Source organism: Labeo rohita, chromosome 1 (genome assembly GCF_022985175.1).
Source record: "Labeo rohita strain BAU-BD-2019 chromosome 1, IGBB_LRoh.1.0, whole genome shotgun sequence".
In the NCBI taxonomy this organism is placed as follows: Eukaryota; Metazoa; Chordata; class Actinopteri; order Cypriniformes; family Cyprinidae; genus Labeo; species Labeo rohita.
The window spans coordinates 44,553,588-44,576,330 of NC_066869.1; the positions used below are offsets into that span (position 1 = coordinate 44,553,588).

The window sequence follows — 22,743 nt, forward strand, 5'->3', positions numbered from 1 at the left end:
GCGGTGAGAAGTGGGAAGAGTTTCAGGGTCACAATCATCCATTTTTAGATGACAGAATGTAGCGAAGGCGTCTTTTACGAGCAGGCACGGTCTGTTCTGTATTCAAACTGAAGAAAAACACAATATAAATGTCATTGCTATTGTTAAATGCAATCTGTTTGTTCCACTTCATGTGGCAAGCTACATGACACTGCACATATTTGCCTCAAACTAGCTCTCACTGGCAAATATTAAAAATCCATAAAGGAAAACAATTTGGAGGGCTAAATTAAGCAGCATTGAAGACTCATTTTAATAACAATGCACGTTGTAAGCAAAGTTTGCTCTTCCATAACTCAAATAATGGGACTTCCTTTAGCGCTCGGCATCTCAGACGATCATTACCTTCATTTGAATAGCAATCGTGACCTTTACGAATATCTTTAGAAACAACGACAATCGCTCAACCGTTGGAGAAGACAGCTGGCATATTGTGAATGATAAACCATAACTACATTTTGGAAAATAGCTATGAATCTAAATGCATTACCCTGAATGTGATATATAGAACTCATCTTTTTTTAAACCAAGAAATGGCTTTACTTCATCGGCTCTGTGCTAAAATCAATCGACGGGCAAGAAGCTTTCAGAAAAAGATTTTGTGTAATTGATTTAGAATTAATTACACTTCAGCTTCGTCTATGCCAGGGTCAATATTGTCTAATATGACAGATTAAGATACACAGTTCAATCATCATTCATATGAATGCTGCGCATTCAATTATGGTCATTTTTATTGTCAGAGCTTTTCGTGTAGCTGTAATAATTTTCAGGTGTCTGTAATTGCTGCGAGGAATTCATTTAACCTCAGAGACCGTTTCATAACACCAAGAGATGTAATGAGACTTAGATAGCCATGGAGAAACTGAATGGACACACATCCTGTGAGCTTTCACAGTCCAAAACCGATATATTGCAGTGATGTTTTTCGTAATTAAAACTACAAATTAAACTACACTGAAAAAAATGTTTCTCACACAGAAATTGCAATTAAAAATATACAATTTCCGGGAGACTGAAATAGGAGTTTGTGGTAAATCATACTTAATTAACCTTTGTAAAATAAATAAATAAATGAAGAAATAAAAGTAAAAAAGAAATAGAAAGAAAGAGAGTGGGAAGTTGTAAATGAGAGAAAAAATATTGCAGTTAAATACAAAACAAAAAAATCTGTCTTTGATGAACTGACATCAGGAAATTGAAGCACTAAAGTAAGTGAAAGCACTAAAATTACACTTAAAAATACAATACTTTTTGAAGTTTTTTTTAAGTACATAAAACATTGGGGGGCTTTTCCCTATATATATATATATATATAATTACACTTAAAAAAAATGTTTTAAGTTTTTTGAAGTACATAATTAATATATATATATATATATATATATATATATATATATAGTTTTTTTTTTTCAACTTTTTTTTAATTATTTAAAGCAATTTATGAGTGAAAACTGTTTTTGTCTCCTTTTTCCAGTGTATTATAATTATAATGAAAAATAATTTATAATTAAAGCTAAATAGAAATATTAAAAAAATATATATTAGCACATTACAATAGCATACAAATAACACTGGTATATTAGGCGAATCTTTGCTTCAAAATAAAACATTAAAGAGTGCATGTCCTACATTTTATTCCTTTCAAATTCACTTATTCAAGTGAGGGTTTCTTGCATCAAAAACAGAAATTCTAACAATAATTTTACATGAGTGTTTTCCGCAAGCTGTTTTAGCTACTGTACCTTTAAGAATTTTATATGTAAAACAGTCAGTTTAAATAACAGGTAAATTTTCCTTTTCAAAGAAGAAAATAAACATTTAACCTTCTTAGAATAATTTATGAAGTCTTATAATTATATTATTTATATATATATATATATATATATATATATAAAAAAGGCTGGAAAAAGATAATTGACTGTCCAGTGTAAAAGATGGAGCACTGCAGCAACACTATCCGTTTCTCTCCTTGTGCTGACATATGATGTTACTCCTCAGCAAATAAAATTATGACAAGAATGTAAGTTAAACATATGACCACAAAGCAATGAAAATGATTTCATGGCATTTCTAACAAAGAAATTTAAAGCATCTAATTTGTAAACACTAAAACAAGCTTGTGATATGAGCTTGTGATAGCAATTTTGAGAAGGTGAAGAGACACTTAATCTAACAATGTGTTAATTTCCCAATGAAAAAAACAGCTATAATTACACTAATGTTAGTGAGCTCTCGGCCGCGCTGAAACTCTCTCTTCCGACAATGTTACAGTGACAGTGCAGTGGGATAATGAGACAGTGCTATTAGCCCACAGACACAATTACCATTTTCTCCCATAAGCCCTCTTGAACCCTTCCTCTTTCTCACTGGGCACATTATGTCAGGCTAAAGTGATTTTAGAGGGTTTAGTGTTAGCGAGGAGGTAGTGAAATTCTACATCTGTAAATGAGAGGTCCAGAAGTCAAGTAGCATCATCTCTAGTAAAATTACAGCCTGGTTCATTTACCTCTCAGAAAAGGACATGCCCATACAGCAGCACACATTTAGTTGGTGAAATAACAGCTATGGGGAGGAGATGGACATCTCGCACTCACAATACACTAGATATAACTTTAATACTTCAGTAGACATTCAAATACTCATAAATATGGGTATATTTGAAAGAGCATACTTCCATACTAATATGATAGTCATGCTGTATGCTTTATGCAAATTGTAAACAAGAAGTGATTTTGCAGTATGCAGCGAATAACCAGATGCAAATTGTCAGTGCAGTATATACTACCACTCAAAAGTTTAGTTAGGTACTTCAGTGTCTTCAGTGTCACATGATCCTTCAGAAATCATTCTAATATGCTTATTTGTTGCTCAAGAAACAACTTATTGTTATTATTTAACTTTCCATTACCAAATAAATGTTAGCCATATGTAACTATGGACTACAAAATCAGTCATAAGGTTTTTTTTTTCTTTTTTTTTTTTTTAATTTTTAAATTTTCTATTTGAAAATCTGGAATCTGAGGGTGAGGAAAATCAACTTTAAAGTTGTCCAAATTATGTTTTTTGCAATGCATCCCTGGTGAAAAAAACAGCATATGCTGGTAGGTATGTTTTGATGCTGGGTTAAGCTGGTCCTTTGCTGGTTTATGCAGGGAATATTACTCAATATCCAAATGATTTTTGGCATAAAAGAAAAATCGATAATTTTGACCCATAAGATTGCTATTGCTATGGCTATTGCTACAAATATACCCATGCTACTTAGGTTTTGTGGTCCAGGGTCACATATTGACTATGATATTTTTTTCTTCAACTTCATGATTCATTGTTGATTAAACTCTTAAATGCCATTTTATACAAAACTTAATAATTAAGACATACTAACATACTAACTCGGTGCAACATACAAAATTATGTGCAACAACGCGATTTAAAAGCATACATTTACCAGTGTGATACTACTTTTAAATAACGATAAACAAAAGAATAACTTTTAGTAACTTACATTTTAGACACAATATTATCAGGAAATGTGTGTATTTTTGCTTCATCAGCCTAAACAACTCCAAAAACCCAAGCTATAGCTGTGTCTCTGAACAGGTTAGCATAAAGGTGTTACTGAATGAATCAATGTGGCAAACGACTCAGTTGAATGGTTCATTGGAATGGAATTAAAGTTTGAACAAATCGGTTGAGTAACTGATTCACTCAGTTTAATATGGTCACAGTACTTTTATTCAATGGCTAAGTCAACAAAAAGTTACCAAGTAAGGCTCAACTCATATTTTAATCACAATATTGCCAGTTTCGAAAGTCAAAGCACTATTGTGCGTTCCTGAATGAATTAGTGTTTTTGAACGAATCGGTTGAGCAAACAATTGAATCACTCACTCATAAAGACATTCCCTTGCCGCCACCTACTGGCGTAAACATGTAACCTGCAGACGGACTCGATGAAAATCTGATTTCTAGAAAACCAATAGGACTGACCTACTGGTGTCTGCATTTGCAAAAGGCTTCAACCTTGAAATATTAGTAGGGAACTCTCACACACACAAACCTGTAATGAGGCTAGTGAGCTGGACAATCCCCTCTCATCTGGGCGGCTTTGATTAATGACAGCCCCAGTTTCTGATTACATCCTAATTAAATAGGAAAGCAAGTGGATTTCATGGAGCATAAGAGGGAAATGGGTAGGGAGAAGCAGAGCGTTTTAGTAAAGTAATCGCATATAGCTAGACTTGCTAAACTCATTCCTTTGGAGGAAGCGCAAGGAACTGTAAAAACTGTACAAAGATAGTAGCTTGTGGAAAATAATAAATAAGTAAATTAATAATGTTAAACTTAACATAATTGTATGTGGGATTTTTTGTAAACATTTTTTTCATATGTCAGGCTGCAAAGGGTATTTCACTTCCGTAATATGACATATTTGCATATTAAATAGATTATATAATTTTACAGCTCATTAGCATGATTACAATAATTAGCTATATGAGTATAGTTTAGGCATCCACAACTACAAAATACAAATCTTTTGATCCTGGAACTAAACCAAAAATAATACAAACTCTACACAAGCCTAAAACCACTTTACGTTAAGGGTGCACTGGGCACTAGAGATTTTTCCAAGATGAGAGCCACTTTGAAATAATATCAGAAATAAGAACATCAAAATACTCTGCATTCACAAAAGAATAAAGGAGGAGACGTCTTCCCAATCTATACGAACTGGGTACAAACACACTCTGTCTGGACACTTTTGGACACATAAAATACCTGAATGGCATTGGACTAGTTGTGTCAGCATAAAACAGTAAGGTATAAATCCACTGTTAAGAGCATCATTTATGGACTTTTGTGGCGAAAGCCTTGAGTATTAGTTTTCTAGGTCATAACTATGGCAGTTTTTTTCTATAATGGGAAATTTTTGACAAGTTTTCTTGACTTCTGTGCTCTTGCTGAAAGGGAAACTAGTTAGAAACAGAGAGAGCTCTGGGTTCATTTGTATACAGTGTTTGTTTACATGGTCCAAACTGCCCACTACTCCAGTCTGTGTCACTTTCTCTATGTGTTGAGTCAGTTAGTTGCTGGTTATGCTGTCACTGCGAGTAACTGTAATGCTCTCCTGTGCATGCCTTGTCAACCAAAATGCATTGTACTCAAGGCCAAAGATTTGGATTTGCATCCAATAAGCATATGCAACAAACGTGCAGTACCCAAAATACATAATATGCATAAATAAAGTATAACATGAATTATTCATTGTGTGTTACCTAAAACTGATTTATTGGAAATAATTGGTTTATTTTAAGTGGTTTGTCCTGAAGCATGCAACACATCAAAAATTATTTTCTACAGAAATGTTCTAGTTTTTACTCATACATGTATGTATGTACAGGTATGTATTTATGCATGCATGTATTTATTAATGTGTGTGTGTGTGCATGGGATAAGTGTGGAAAGTTTACTTTAGCATAAAAGTCTGGACTGTGAAATAAAAAGTTGAAATTTCCTTTTGTATGAAAGGAAAAGCACAGATAGTCTTTAATACACAGCTGGTCACTCTAAAACTTGTGTTTTCTTGCCTCTCTAGGACCCCTAGAGATTATGTTTTTCAACTCAGAGATTGAAATGTGAGAAGGATTTTAACAAGGAAGGAGAAAAAAATTAGCTGAGAGATGTCCTACCACTGCACATATCTGTCTCTGCATGTACTGCATGTATATATATATATATATATATATATATATATATGGACTGCGGTGGCAGAGCAATAAGAAAAGAGGCGATTGTCTGTGGCAGTTCCTGACGTTAACATGAGCTGGCAGCTCAGACATTGAGCCACTCTGGTATTCCCACTAAGCAGGCATGGAGGGAGCCAGCAGCCTGATTGATCAGACCTTAATGAAGAGTCAGTCAAACCCTGTAACATCATTAGCTGCTGCTGGAACGCTCAGGCCTTGACCAGAATAAAACCTGACAGCAGACCGTAGGTCTGCTTGACAGGCCAAAGTGACACCACCTGCCGATACACACCCGTATCCTGAATGCTGGTAGATTGATGAGAAAACATCAGGGCTACAGGTAAACAAGAGACCTTTGAAACATGGCTTCATTCGTTCAAGTGCTTTCGTGTGCAATGTAGGGTATGACGTAAAAGAGGGAAGTGACTCGACAAAATGCACAGGAGATGCATATAAATAACTAGATACAAAAAATTTTACTTCTGTGATCAGTGAACCTATCTGAGAATGTAATACCAAGATAAAGTAAGATCTAAAATTTCAATGTCTTAATAACTGGTTCGGCTTTCAAAGTCTCCATCGTCTCCTCAGGGACCCGTTCCCAGATATTCATCCTGATACATTAGAACCATTATGAGGTTTTTCTATGAAAAAGCATTAATTTATTAAGACTCAGAAGCCAGATGATTTCTCGGTGGATAAGTAATACACCTGGTTTTAGTGTGAAAACAAGGCAGCCTCGTACAGCCTTTTTGCTCTATTTCTTTAGTTATTACTAAGTTTGGAAGCAGAGTAACATCCATTAATGCAAATGTAAAAGAGCTATTTAACCATCAGTGTTACCAGTAATTGCAGCACCCGTACAAAACACTGCTAAAAGCTCCAACTGCCTTTGAAATCCAGAAATACACGATGGCTTGCTCTGTAATGTCATGTCACTGGAGTGTTCATATTGAGAGTAAATAGTCTTCTGCTATTCATATATTTATATAGTATTCTGTTAGTCACTCATAACAATGCATTATAGTTTGTTCATGGTATTTTAATAAAAGGTCCAAAGCTAAATTCCTAACTACAATTTTAAGATAAATCTGTCCAAAATATCTATCTATCTATCTATCTTGGTCTTATATATGCTATATAAGACCAAGCTGCATTTCCGGTCTCTCTCTAGAATCTAACACTGACATGACTTACACTGCAATTCACTGACTGGCCTCTAGAGACAGGGTCCAAATGGGAGTTAATCCCATAGACCCCTCCATAACTAATTTCCCCCTCTTTATGACAACAGTGCTAAGTCGAGCTAGGCAGGTGTAGTTTCAGCAACCAGGCACCTCAGCTCCACGCACTTCCCGCCTCTTTGCCAATTTTTGATTATCTAGGAGAGAAAATTCTTAAAAGATGCTCTTTAGAAACCTATGTGTGACGTCACGGACACTACGTTCATGTTTTATACAATCTGTGAATAAGATACCTGCACAAAACGAAGACAGAAGAGGCACTGAATAAAAATGCTCATTCATTCTCGGACAGCAGGTGGTGCTTATGGAACAGCAGTAATATAGAGTTTAGATCTACTTATCAACCTATCTGTTGGTGAGTACTCACCTTGAGGAAAGACAGGTTGCGGTTTCTTTCAATACTGGTGATCTCCAGGTTACCCATGACCACCTCACAATTCTCGTAGAACTTGCGAAGAGTTTTGTACTGCTGATCCAAATCCGACAGTGTGCTGAGCTTGTTATCAGTGCCAGGACACACTATAGAAGAGAAAAAGAGACAGAGAGATTGATCAGACTGTGATCAGGCATCAGGCTGTTCATTGAGTGGATAAATATATATATACATATATACAGTTGTGCTCTGAAATGTACATACCCCTTGCAGAATATGCTAAATGTTAACAGTTTTAACAACATAAAAGAGGGATCACTGTATGTTATTTTTTTATTTAGTACTGTCCTGAATAAACTATTTAACATAACAGATGTTTATATGTACCCCACAAGACAAAATAATAACTAAATTTATATATAGACCCGGTTCAAAAGTATACGGTTCAAAAACCCTTGAATCTTAATCATTGCCTGGATGACCCACGACTGTTTTTATCTTTTGTGATAGTTGTTTATGAGTACCTTGTTTGTCCTGAGCAGTTCACCTGCCTGCTGTTCTTCAGAAAAATCCTCCAGCTCCTGCACATTATTTGTTTTTCTCCAGCATCTTTTACATGTTTGAACACTTTCCAAAAGTGAATGTATGATTCTGAGATCCATCTTTTTATACTGAGAACAGCTGAGAAACTCATAAATAACTATTACAAAAGATCAAAACATTTACTGATGTTTAAGAAGGCAACACAATGCATTAAGAGCCAGGGGGTGTAAACTTTTGAACAGGATGATGATGTGTACATTTTTCTTATTTTACAGATTTGTTTTTAGTTTAGTATTGCACTTCAGAAGCTACATAAAGATTTAAATTTAAAAGTCCCTCAATTGTCCTCAGTGTAATTTATTATTATTATTATTATTATTTTTTTTTTTTTTTAAATTGTTCAAATATGCAGATGCTGCTAGAAAACCAAATAATGTGCTGCTCAGGACAAGCAAAGGACTCATGAACAACTATCACAAAACATTAAAAAAACAGTCGTGGATCATCTAGGAAACAACACACAGTATTAAGACTCAAGGGTATGTAAACTTTTGAATGGAGTCATTTTTATAAATTCACTTATTATTTTTTTCTTGCGGAGTATATATAAACATCTGTTATGTGAAATAGCTTAAATAGCATTTTAAAAAATAACATGCAATTTTCATGATCCCTCTTATTTTGTTAAAATGATTATCATTTTGCATATTCTGCAAGGGGTGTGTAAACTTATGAGCACAGCTGTTTATATGAACAAGTTCTGAAGAAGGTTTTATCAAGATGTCATTTTAACCTGTTGCTGAAAGCTGACCAGCTCGACTCTTGCCTCTATATGAAGACAAATGAGGGCTGGCGAGGACAATTCCCTAACATCATCTATTAGATCACAGACCTGTGGAACCATGACCACAAACAGGGTATTTGCTCAACAGGCTTAGCGAATAACAGAAACTCCAGTCGATAGCGCAGTAGAGGCATTTGTGCCGGAGTTATAATGTGGGAGGCCACTGGGCTGATGGTGATGGTGATGCTTCTGAAGTGGAGGCAGGAGTAATAAGCAGTTATTGAACCCCGGAGGGCAACTGTTTCTCTACATTACAGCAAGCTATATTACGGCCCGCCGCCTGCAGAGCAGACCACTCCATATTATTGCTGTGGACAAATTACACCCTTCCCTGCTAAATTCATTCACTGTCACAGTTAGGTAGTCCCGGAGGACATGGCAGTGCCACGGTGTATACAGAGCGAAGATTTAGACCTCTGCTGGACAAATAGAGAATAGATTCCCTTAATGAATATGCCACATATCTAAGGGTGAGAAAAGCAGCCGCTGAGGAGAACATGCGCTGGACGGTACTATGTTTCTTCAAACTGAGGTTTCCTCTGTGCTGGGGTTAATTTGTTTCTGAGAAAGAGTACTGGAGAGGCAAATGTAAGATGTCTATCTTTTTTTCCATCCTTTCCTTCTACTTGTCTCTCTTAGCTGCATTGCTTAAATGTGTAGAGTGAGGCTACAAAGTACCTTAATTTGCAAAGGGTGTCCCACTTTCACTTTTCGCCGGGGCTTAATACACACAACATAAATGGCATGTATTAAGATTAAAGGTGCGGATGAAGTACTGACACTCGACCTCTTTCGTCTGCTTCAAATAATGCATCCTAGATAAATTTCTGATAGTGAATTTCCACTCAGATAAGAGCTGTTAGATATGGAAGCCTGTTTTTGCCTCAGGGTAAAAAAAAAACAAGGTAATTATAAGAAAGTTAAAGTAAAATAAACATTACTCTTTTTTTTTGTAACGTACAGTCACAATATGTAAAATTGCAATTATGAAAGAAGTCATAAGAAATGTACTTGCCAAAGGCAGTTTTTACCCACATTTGGCGACTGGCGAGAATGTTTACTTTATGTTACAGAATTCACTCAGTAAGGTCATCTTGGCCTTCAGCTTTTAGTGCTGTAGGGTTTTTACTTTTTTATGGTTTAGAAGCAAAAGTGTTTCAAATGAAACATTCAGTATAAGGATGACTGATGTGCTCAAAATCGAAGAATGAAAAATGAGAAGGTGTCCTTTTGCTCCCTGCCCACACTGACCCAATAATCCATGATCGTTTCTGACGCTAAGGGATTCCTTTCCATACTTCAATAGCGTTTGTCGACAGAAACTGAGCCCTTAGCTTTAGAGACTTGAAAAGCCCACATCAGAACTTCAGGATATGGGATCCAGGCGAGATCAATGGAGTGACAGATCACCACATTAACACCCATCCCGCTATTTCACACACTCATCATTTTTGACTCGGTAAACCCAAACTCCTGGGGCGCTGATGTGCAACAAATCTCTTCATCGCATTTGCTTGAGATATCCGCACTTTTCAGGTCCACCAAAAGATTAGACAGCTTTCATGTGTTCTTCCAGGTTTTTAGCATGTTTTCATTTGAGCAGTGATTTAATTATAACAAATTAGATGTATTAAACAAATAGCAGAATTTAATTGAACACTTAATTTACATTTTCTCAAAATGTAATGAAACATATTCGAAAAACATTTCTGAATAACACTAGGAAGAATGACCAATTCCACCATGGAATTATTATTTTTATTTATTTTATTTATTTATTTTGAAAACTTGAAACATTTCAAGTTCAAACTATTGTTTTTAGACTTGCAAGTTTATATATTGCAATTATGAGTTAACATCTCACATTCATTTTTTTTGTCATAACTTTTTCAGAAATTTTAATTATTTTCTTTCTCATAAGATATAAACTCAGTGAACCAATAAGTGATCCAGTTTGAGTTTCAGCACCAGAGGTCACCTTAACTGAAAATTGTCCATCATTGACAGATTTTTTTTTTTTTTTTTTTTTTAATCAAATCTGAAGGCCGTCCGTCACTTTGACAGATTACACTGAGGGTGATCTATTGTAACTTTTAACTGTAATTCCCATCGCTGTCCAGTTTGTGGCGAGTGCACTCCAGTGTGGCAACAGAGCACAGTATCCAGAACAAAAATGAAACTGTCACAAATCTTTTGCTATGCATTTTATTACACACAGACAAGTACCCAGAAGCTACGACGATGTATCACGGCGCATTAAAGAGCGCCTTGAATTTCCTAATGAAATGGATAGAATTTGAAATCTGAGACTTTGTTTCATATCAAAAGCAACACAAACCTTAGCATATTGCAATTTACTGGATGGGAGGCGCACTATGTAACGATACTGTTTATTTATCAACTGAAAACAGCATAGACCAAAAGATTGACTAGGATTTACGATTCAATATTGGTTCATAAAAATGAGAATCTGTCACTGCGAGGTGTGGTGTTGGACATGAAAAGTAAAATAAATGCATAAGTCTATATGTAGGTTCATAATTAAAAATGAAAATGTGAACAAAAACAAAAGCAATTAAATGTGTTGTTATAATTAAAATATGAAAATGAAAATGATGGGTAATAATAGATTATGACAGAATTTTTATGACCCTCTCCGTCAAAATGACGGACAAGTCTAACGCAACCTCTGTTCAGCACACTTGAGTTAAGAACATTCAACAAAATCACGTTCAAACTATTTGAGTAATTGTGTCATCCCTGCAAGAAAATATCCCCCTCAATTCAAGAAGTATGAGAGAACAGGCTGTTTTTCCGGAATGTTGGCGATCACTTAACGGCTCATAGCTCAGCCAATGAAATCGCAGCAGTCCCTCATCCATCATTAGCTGACGGGGTCAAAGTGAGCCGCCCTCTCCTCATGCTAAAAACTCCAGTCTGCCCTGATTCATCACTCTCTATCACAAACCTTAATATATGCCATTGATTAAACCAATATCAGCAAGTGACACTAACCCCATTTGGCTATAAGGACATCTGCATGATCTTGGACACAGCTTTCTCTTCCTGGTGAGAAAATCATAATGTATAACTCTTTAAGATTTCACAAAAAGGAGATCTATGGTAATGCTTTGCGTCTTAAAATAGCCTAAAATGCAGATCACAATGAACTGTTGTCCTCCACTGCTGAGATACATTAAAACGTTGAATTGTGAACAGTGTTTGCTGCCTTTCTTTAATGAGATGAACCTCAGTTCTCACATGCTGAATCAATAATAATTTGCTTAAACAGCAAAAAGAAGGGTGTAAATAGCAGAAATCTGATATGAAGTGGACATTACGTGATGCGGCCGGCCAATATATAATCAGGTGACTATAAATCAGATTCATGTCGTAATCCATATTCTTATTAAGAGTCACAGTTGCCGAATGTAATATAGTAAAAGTCATATCTCAGGTGGACGGCTATTGTAGAAGGTCACTGAAGCATGGAAACCACGTCGGGAGTGGAATTATGCTCCCAATCCATCAAACTTGGGATCTACCGACGGCATTTTGCTTCTGGGATGAAGTATATGAAGCAACAAATCTACGAAGAAGCGTAGGGAGGTATGGCGGTGCTGTGCACATGACAGGGAACATTCGGTTGAGTAATGTGATGGAAATTGATGTTTGTAATAGATATAATCATGCATCTGCATTCCGGGCTTCCGAATGTAATGTGTTCCCATTGCAGTTAGGCTGTTCATATCAAAATTGACCGTAATATCCCCAGCGATGAGCAGGCAGTTTGACGGTTTCCTCTTGGAAATGAACTCTGTCAAGTGCAATAACATGAATCAGCGTGTGAAGCATAGAAAGAAGACACGTCCCCCGCTTTCATATCTGGGAATTGTAGATACAATTGCAGTCGTGAGTTTTTAGGACAATACTTCAAGTACAAGTTCAAAGAATCTCATCTAGACATTCATTAGATACATTCAGAAATATGGCTCATTCAAATGTTTTTCAAAAAAGCTCAACATTCATAAAGTCTAGATACTACTAGTCACAAAGTGTTTTATTATGGCTATTCTATTTCTACTATTTGTGTATGACTATCATTTCAATATTTGCCTGAATCCTTTTATAATGTCCTATATAAAGATATTGATGTACTGTATTACATTTCTTACACACTACAAGATTACAAGTTGGTTAATACTAATTAAAATCACATCCAAGGTACAAGTACACTGGAATGTAAAATTGTAGGTGAGCTTTCTGGACTTATCAGTCCAGCCTAATGTAGTCAGGTTGACTTAGTCATATTAAATTATCAGACTATCAATAGATTTTACACTTTTGGTTAGCTGATATTTTAGGTAGAGTAAATGAATTGGATGGATTTCAGTGGGCTTTTGTGTGTTGTTACATGTACAACAAAACTTTGATACCATTCAAATTCAGATCATCATAAAAATCAAAAAATGCATGACATGTTTTCGAAATTGTAAGGTCTTGATGTTCAAATATAAATAGACATGATCACAAGACAAAATCGGGATAATGGGCAAATATCAACAATGATGCAATGTTCTGCTTTCTACTTTCTTTCAGTGTTTTTGTTTTGTTTTTTTTCAAGCATGAAAGTCAGTGGGGTCCAAAAAAAAAAAAAACATTTTTTTATATTATATATAGACAAAAACACAGGATTGTTTGCATTTAGCAGAAGAAAGACTGACATGAAATAACATGAGAATGAGTACATTTTCATTTTTGGGTGAACTAAATGTAACTATATGGTACTAAGTACTATGCATCTAATTGTAATTGTAAACGCATTGCATACATTGCAAGGGAACAAGTACAATGTAGCTGTCTTGAGCTGTTAATAGTGGCTCTCAATGCAGAAGGAAAGTTCACATGACTATGGGTGCACAGCTGCACACCAAGTGTAATTTTCCGAAAGTGTAATTCTGAAATATGAATTTTAAAATGTGGTCAAGTGTAATCAAGTGTAATCACTTACAGATACTTTACATGGTGTGAAATAAAGTTCAGATATGCACTGGCAAGCCCTGACCACGGTGCCTAGTGTCAACTGTTATTTGATAATGAAAAAACATAAATGACAAGTAAAGTATTATTGATAGAGGCAGTTCGGACTGAAAATAAGCAATAAGGACTAAAAGAACAAACTAGATTCTCTGTGCTTTACATAATCTATAACACAGGGTTTAAACAAATTTTGGGTGGCAAAATGGAAATATTGTGAGCTGATTATATATATATATATATATATATATATATATATATATATATATTGTTTACTGATATTGTATACTGCTTATATCTGTATATCTGTGCATATTTCTCTCCTGATTCAGACGAGACGATTGTTGTTTAACTGGAGAAGCAATATTAGGGGCTAGAGGGGATAGAGGGCTTATTTAACTGGAAGAAACAGTTTAGAGTTAAAAACGTCTAAATAATGAATTTGTTTCTTACAAACAGATCTTTTTAGTTCACTAGATGTTAATTAATGGACTGAAGACGTGAATTGTTGCGATGTTTTTATCAGCTGTTTTAACTCTCATTTTGACGGCACCCATTTACTGCAGAGGATCCATTAGTGAGCAAGTGAGAGGGTGAACTGTTCCTTTAAATTATCCTGTAGGACAAATTGAACTCGACCACATGCCATTTTCAGGAACGCAAGTGGTGTCTTGAATCTCTAACACCTTAATGCATTTATTAGCATGCTCCTTTATTGAGTAGATAGTGCATGATCCAAAAGTGTGAATTATTTAGTATCAAAAGGTGAAAGTTAACCATCTACAGAGGTTAAAACCTTACTTAGAATATTAAATGTACATATGTAATGAGTTCAATTCCGGTTGTTCACATATGAGCTCATTTTCATGAGCCAGACCTGTAGCAGTTCCATTCAAGGGTCAAGGTTACATCATAGCTGGCACATTCGCCTGCAGTAATGTACATTAAAGTCACTCCATTTTAACCAAGCGGTCTGGTTTCTGCGGACGAAACCATCTGGACGTGAGCAGATTTTGTGTCAGCATGCTGACTGAGTTACTTCCTTCGGCTCTGGTTCATTTGTGTAAGGGTGTATTTTAACAATATATCTTTTATCTTGCAATATATCTAATATTACCTATTGTTTTTGGATTCTGATCTCTGATAATCTAATATCTGATAGTGGATTCAGGCTATTGCAAAACCTGAAGTTAAAGAGGAAATTGTTGCACTGAGTTTTGCAATAAGAGCAGTAATCACATTTAAACAAATGGTGTGGTACAAATCAGTTTAGAAGTGTAATATTCCTTGGTTTCATTATTGCAATTGCAATAATGCTTTCGTTCGAATTTATGCAGATACGTTTCTGTAGAATATGCATATGATGCTGTGCAAGATATGAGTTGAACATACACTGGATAAAAGAGTATTGAGACGTAAACAAATATCCTTCTCCAAGATCGGATGCACAATATGATAATGCACGGTAGTGATAATAGCAACAACACAAACGTGTCACACTGTTCTTCTTCACACACGGCAGGCCACAGAAACCCTACTGTTGTTTTTCTCTCTGTCTTCTTGCAAAAGCCAACCGGTCCATCTATGATATGGGGCGGGAGAAAGATTACATAATTGCTGTGGAGGCCAGCAATTACATCACTCTTTGTTTTGCATACAAAAAGATCATAAAACATGCATCTACCACTATGAAACAAGTGTCCTGGATTGTTGCTAAAACATTATTTACTAGGCCAAGTCGTAAGAGCCCACATATCTATTTCTCTACATCTCTGTCCAGTGACACATATGGCTTTGGAACCTCCTTTAATGTGAGTCTATGGGATTTCAATTCCCATTATATTTCATTTTCAGAAATGATGCTTGAAAATAGTAGATGATGACATTTGGCAACAAAATTAGTAATGAGTGTTGTCAGTCATTCTGTTTAACAGCTGAATAATCAACAGTATGTCAGTGGTTCAGAATCCATTACACACTACATGTTGTGTACATCGGGTTATGCTTAACTCTTTGACACATAACTTACACATCAGCAAACTCATTAATCGTCAACACTCTTCACACCCTGCTGTTTCTAGCACAGGGCAAGTAACTACAGATTGCTAAACATACTGAAATGGGAATTACAAATGACAGTAAGATTTCTAAATTGCCTAAAAGTCCGGGTTTTGTTTCTGATTTCTTATTGATATGCTCTCTACTGTCCTCATACATTGTAAGTATGTGAATTTGCATTGATTTGACTTTCTCAGTAGATCACACCTTCCCACATGCTGTGATTGGTTGATTATGCACAATGCCTGCACGCTATTGGTCAAACTACTTTTTCAGTCATTACCTTTAGCAAGTTTGGAAACAATAGAGAAACAAAGCCAAAACATTGTCATTTTTAGAAATCCCAGCCAGAAAGACAGGACAAGTCTGAGGAAAAAAGAAAATATAGTCAGCCTATGTAAGGAATGCTTGGTATATGAATGAAAGAATGAATGAATGTTGGTTTTGAGTTTTGAAGAATGATTGCACTTCCATTTTATTTGGCTGACTGTCAATACTGTCATCATTTACGCTCCTTTATGTCAAAGATTCACACATAGTGATTCATAGTGAGTGCATTTCTCTAACTCCAAAAGCCTCTAAAAGTACCATAAATAGCCCACAAGTTCTATATTTAAGCGATATAGCTTTTACACAATAGTTAAAAAAACAAACGTTCATTTTGCTTAACTTACATTTTAGACACAATTTTGCAAATTACTTTGTCCATTTCTGATCCACCAATGAAAATAGTTTCAAACATACACTCTTAAAAATAAAGGCTCCAAATGGGGTGTTCTTGTGTTGATGCCATAGAACAGCCATTTTTGGTTCCCCTAAAGAACCTGTCAGTGAACAGTCAGTGAACAGAAAAAAAAAAAAAACCTTTTGAAGAACATTTTAAAAAATCTAAAGAACCTTTTTCCACCATAAAGAACCTTTTCTGCGTTCGAAAGTTTCCATGGATGTTCAAGGTTCTTCATGGAACCATCAATGCCAATAAAGAACCTTTATCTTTAAGAGTGTAGTCATAGCAGAACATAAAATGTTGCGACTCACACAGCAATCTTGTTTCTGAATGAATCAGCATTTTGAATGAATCAATTGAATGAATGATTCCTAAAGTTGATTGCTAAATTCAGAACTGCATACACTGCAAAAAACAATTTGAGTCAACTTAAAATAATTTGTAACCTGTCTGCCTTAAAATTTTAAGTTCAGTCAACTCAAAAAAAGTTTATTCAACTTGAAATGTTAAATTATACTAAGTGACAACTTTATTTGAGTTGAATCAACTTAAAATTTTAAGGCAGCTGGGTTACTTACCCATCTGTTAAGTTTAGCAAACACAAATAGCTAAGTTGTTACTTAGTACAACTTAACATTTCAAGTTGACTAAACTTATTTTAGTTGACTGAATTAAAAATTTTAAGGCAGCAGGCTAACAAATTATTTTAAGCTGACTCAAATTGTTTTTTGCAGTGTATGCAGTTCTGAATTTAGCAATCAACTTTAGGAATCATTCATTCAATTGATTCATTCAAAATGCTGATTCATTCAGAAACAAGATTGCTGTGTGAGTCGTGTGAGTTTTTTAGTTTTTTACAGTGTACTAGCATACTCTGTATTCAGCAAGTTACTTTTTTCCTTCCTGAATAAATTAGGGCTTTTGAACAAAATGAATGAATGAATGATTCCATCACTCATTCACTCACTCATAAAAACAGTCAGCGGTTTTATTCCTAAATTAATCAGTGTTTGTGAACGAATAAGATGAGTAAATGACTCGTATATGGAACAGTCATTTGTTTTGTTCTTTGCTGAATCAATGTTTTTGAACGAATGAGTTGAATGATTCAATCACTCATTCTTTAAAATAAACAGTCACTTGTTGCCACCTGTTAGGGTTTAGATGTAAACACAGGATGAGTCAGTGATAAATGATAGTGATACTACCCTGTTGTCATTCGGACTGCATATCAGCATGTTGGAGATGTTAAGGATGAATTGTTTGTCTCTCTGTCAGCTGTGTTCAGCCCTGCTTGTGACATGCAGAGCTGACAGCTGTAATAGTGGGTGGGATTCTTTATCCAGCAGCCTGAAGAAGTGTGTATCAGATGAGTCATCAAGCGAGCGTGTTTGTGCCCTTCTTAAGAGGGAATATGTTAATTGCACATCGCTATTTACATAACGTTAAAGGAGCTGTTTAACAAAAACGAAAATATTGCCATCAGTTTACTCAACCTCATGTTGTTCCAAACTTGTTAGGCGTTTTTGAAGGAACTCAGAAAGAGAAATTCTGACTTAAGCTTTAAAAAAGATACATATAAATCGAGTTTTATGAATCATCACTGCGAATGAGGTGTTAACAGCTTAGAATGGCTGTCTTTGAGACTGTGAGTTGATCTCGGATTTGTTAGATTCACAAATGAATCATTCAGACAGGTGTTGTGAACTGGATTAATGATTCGTTGGCATATTTGACTCAAAAGAACAGTTAATTCACACATCAGATATTGCTGCTTCTGGACAACACGCCAAAGAGGATGGATGGATGTTAAGATTTTCTATATTAAAAATGTTGTGCTTTTCCTCACTTTTTTTTTTCTTTGTGTCCGATGGAAAACAAAATCCCCTCTGTGGGACGCCAAAGTTTACTTCACCATATTACAAATAAATCCTAATCTAATCATGACAAACTATACATCGTTGGAAAGGTCTAACACTCCTAAATAAATATTTGACCATATTTCTGTTATAAATTATGTAGTAAAAGTAATAGATTAATATATGTCAAGAGTGCAACTTAAAAAAAATCTGCATCATAACATGAGTTCTGACCTTTGTCACAAAAGACTTTCTTTGTCGCCTTTTTCCCTATCACATTTTAGAAATCATAAGAAATTATATATCAGTTCAAAACATAAAATCTCAAAATTCATCCTTTGAAAGGCATTTTAAAATCAGACATTGCATTACCACGGAAAATGTACATGTACAAAATCATATTACAAAATGTTTTCATTCATGAATTATACAAGTCTGGATAGTGCATTTTTATGTCTGTGTTCAAAAATGGGAGTTACAGTTAAAGGGTTAATTTAATTTAATTTAATTTTATTTTTATTTTATTTAGCAATTGCAATTTTATATATCACAATTCTGACTGAAATGAAAAATGAAAAAGATGACTGCAAATTTTTATTTCACAATTCTGACTTTTTTTCTTGCAACTGTGAGTTTATATCCTACCAATTCTCACTTTTTTCTCAGAATTATGCTTATTATGTCATAATTCTGACTATATATCTATCTATGTATAGTTTTAATCTCGCAACTGGGTTTTTTTTGTGACTTTATCTCACAATTCTCAGAAATGCGAGTTTATATGAATTATATTAATTATTATTATTATTTTTTTTTTTTAAATCAAGATTGTGATACATAAACTTAAAATTGTGAGAAAATTCTGAATTGTGAGATAAAAAGTTGCAATTACCTTTTTTTTTTTTTTTTTATCATTCCATGGCAGAAACAGATTTCCACTGAAGGGTGAGTTAATGATGACAGAATTTTTATTTTGGGTGCACTGTCTCTTTAACTATCTATTTTCTGTGTGGCAAAGTTTGATCACATGGCCAGTCTGCCTCTCATTAACCAAGAGCTAGTGACAGGTGTGCTTGAAACCTTTGGTATTCACAGTCTTAATATCTCTGTTTCATATACACATGCATCCTCGCTGACTAACACAGGCGACGCGAGACGCTGTCAGAGCAGATTGGGAGCCAGAGCTGGGCCATTCATCACCCTGCTCTGGTGTTCCTGTCTACTCTACTAACAGCCGCACACAAGGGCCTGTCTCCGACTACTTGAGTTTCCATAGAAAGCATGCACTGGAGACTGCACCATTAATCCTAAACAATCACTTGGGCTGGAACCACTTGATATGTCTGAGTGTGCCAGCAATTCACAGCTGTTTTCTTCTTAACATATATACCACATCCTCGCTCGTCTCGTGCATAATGCTCCATCTTTACACCCCACAAATTACTTTGACATTTGCAAAAATGCTTCCAGACTACATCTGTGGATTAGTGTCATAAAATTTACTGTTATATAACGAGACACTACAGTGTAAATGTGCAGTTGAAGAGTTGTTTTTCTCTTTTTCTACCCGGTCTGAGTCTTAGAAACAGCACATTTCTGTAACCCCATGAAGTCAGGTTTGTTCAGTAATATTAGAAATTAAATTAAATTAAATTAAATTAAGTTGCTAATTAGTTACTCCAGGTATGAGCAATGATAAATATAGACTTATATAAAACCAGTTCATTTAGATGTTACCCTATGACCCATTTTTAGGTTACCAGAGAAAACAGTTTGTACAATATATAGTGCAATATTACAGTCATCAAATAGCCCGTCAGTTGTTTGTACATGATTAAGGATGTGACTGCAGAGCGTGTCCTCATTACTGGTTCAGGTACTCACTCATTCACTCTTGGGTTCCTCTGTTCATCTAGGTTTACCAATGACTGACAGGAACTTTGTAAATAAGGCACAATGGAGGCATTGTGGGACAACATCACACACTAGTACTGTCATACAGAGAAAAGAGAGAGAGAAACTGTTTAATGGCTGCCCCCTCCAAATCTGACCGAACCTTTAAAGGGCTTCAAACCTCTGTGGACGAAAAAAAGGCCGGACAAAGAAAGGTTGCGACAGATATGAGGGCAAGAACGAGGGAAAAAGGACAAACTGATGAAAATGAGAAGAAATAGAACTAGACAGCAGGGTTCGACAGAGGTTTCTCAAGCTGGGGACCTTAAAAGGACAAGATGGAGCTGATGCAAAAATAAAATAAAATAAAATAATATATATTTATACTGAACCACAAATAAAGCAGACTAAAAAACGAAATGTTATAAATAAAAAGTTCAGTGACATTATCAGTGACAAATTAAAATAAAAAATAAATAAAATAAAAATTATAAATAAAATAAAACAAATAAAATAAAATAAAATAAAAATCTATGTCTGTACTAAAGCAACACTAAAGTAGAAAAAAAAACGTATTATAAATAATGAGTTTAGTGACATAAATCTAAAAATCAAATCAACACTGAACAAAAAATAAAATCAAATAAAATAAATAAATCTATACTAAAGTAGAACAAGTCTTCCAAGCCATCTAACAAGCCATTTTATTATACTATTCTAAGTATTATGATATGAATACATTACTACTTAAGGTGCATATGCACACTGTAAGTAACAACCTTAAAGGTTAAGTGGCTTAAGGTCACACTGGGGCCATTCATATATCTCCCACAAATTTGTGGTTGCCAAAACTCAGAATCACGTGTTTGCGCAGCCAAGTTAATTGGCCCATTAGCATTTCATCACAAAAGTTTATTCTAATAAGTTTGCAAAGAGTAAGCAACATAGTTGCCCAGTTCCCCACTGAAGTTTTTTCCCTTGACAGTCTATTAATTTCTTGTGTCATTATAACATCAAGAAACTGGCTTGTTGGAGTCTCCTTTTTTCCTCTTTAAAGATCTACCTTAAGTGGTACGAATAAAAACAGCTTCTTTCAATTATGTTTTCCAGGTAAAGTCAGCAAGAAAGAATAATTGCACTGGGTGTTGTGGCTCCCAGAGATGGATTACAAGCTCAAGGCAGAGCTGTCAGATGCTCCGTAGGGGATTTGGGGGGAAAGCGGGTGTCTCTGGGTGAGCGTGTGCTTGTTTATGTGTGGTGAAGTGCTGGTAGCAGAGTTGGTTTGTGCTGATTAAAGCCCTGACAGCTGTCCACACATTTTTGTGTGGCTGTGCAACTGAATCTAGGGTCTATGACACCTGCCAGTATGTACTCACATGTAGCCTAGTTCTGTGCACAACAATTGCAATAGTGAAGCAAATTAAGTGGCATCTGTCCAGATCACGCTTATCACAGCTTACATTAAGTTAGAAAAACAATATCATTTAAATGGCACTCATAAAGGTATTTGGGCAGTACAGATGGTCTCCTTCTTCTTACTGCATATTTCATCACACCAAAACCTAAAGACCTCACAAAACGGTTTAAAGCAAATTAATTTCCTGTGTTGGCTTATTTCATTTTTTTTATTTATTTTTTAACTATTGTAATATTTAACCAGAAAATTAATAAAGCCCTGTTTAAAAGCTTCGAAAGTTTTAAAAACCTTCAAGTTTGATTTTTATAGGACTTACAGACAGAGAGAAAGATAAAACAATTGATCAATAGATGATAGAACAATAGAATGATAGAATGAACAAATGAACGATAGATAGATAGATAGATAGATAGATAGATAGATAGATAGATAGATAGATAGATAGACACAACGACAGAACGACAGATAGACAGACAGAACGATAGAACGATAGATAGATAGATAGATAGAACGACAGACAGAACGATAGATGATAGATAGAACGATAGATGGAACGATAGAACGATAGAACGATAGATAGATAGATAGATAGATAGATAGATAGAACGACAGACAGAACGATAGAATGATAGATGATAGATAGAACGATAGATGGAACGATAGAATGATAAAATGATAGATAGATAGATAGATAGATAGATAGATAGATAGATAGATAGATAGATAGATAGATAGATAGACAGAAAAAAGAACGATAGATAGATACATATAGATAGATAGATAGATAGATAGATAGATAGACACAACGACAGATAGACAGACAGAACGATAGAACGATAGAACGATAGATAGATAGATAGAATGACAGACAGAACGATAGCACGATAGATGATAGATAGAACGATAGATGGAACGACAGAACGATAAAACGATAGATAGATAGATAGATAGATAGATAG

At 35.0% G+C, this 22,743-nt stretch overlaps 1 protein-coding gene across 1 annotated transcript in view; it reads right to left on the bottom strand.

Annotated features, from left to right (window-relative positions):
• Positions 1 to 22,743, bottom strand: part of erbb4a (erb-b2 receptor tyrosine kinase 4a) — a 184,333-nt gene that overhangs the window by 70,045 nt on the left and 91,545 nt on the right. Inside the window, exon 2 of the mRNA XM_051118003.1 lies at positions 7,401 to 7,552. Coding sequence (XP_050973960.1) covers positions 7,401 to 7,552 — 152 coding nt within the window. The remainder of the gene's footprint in view (positions 1 to 7,400; positions 7,553 to 22,743) is intronic.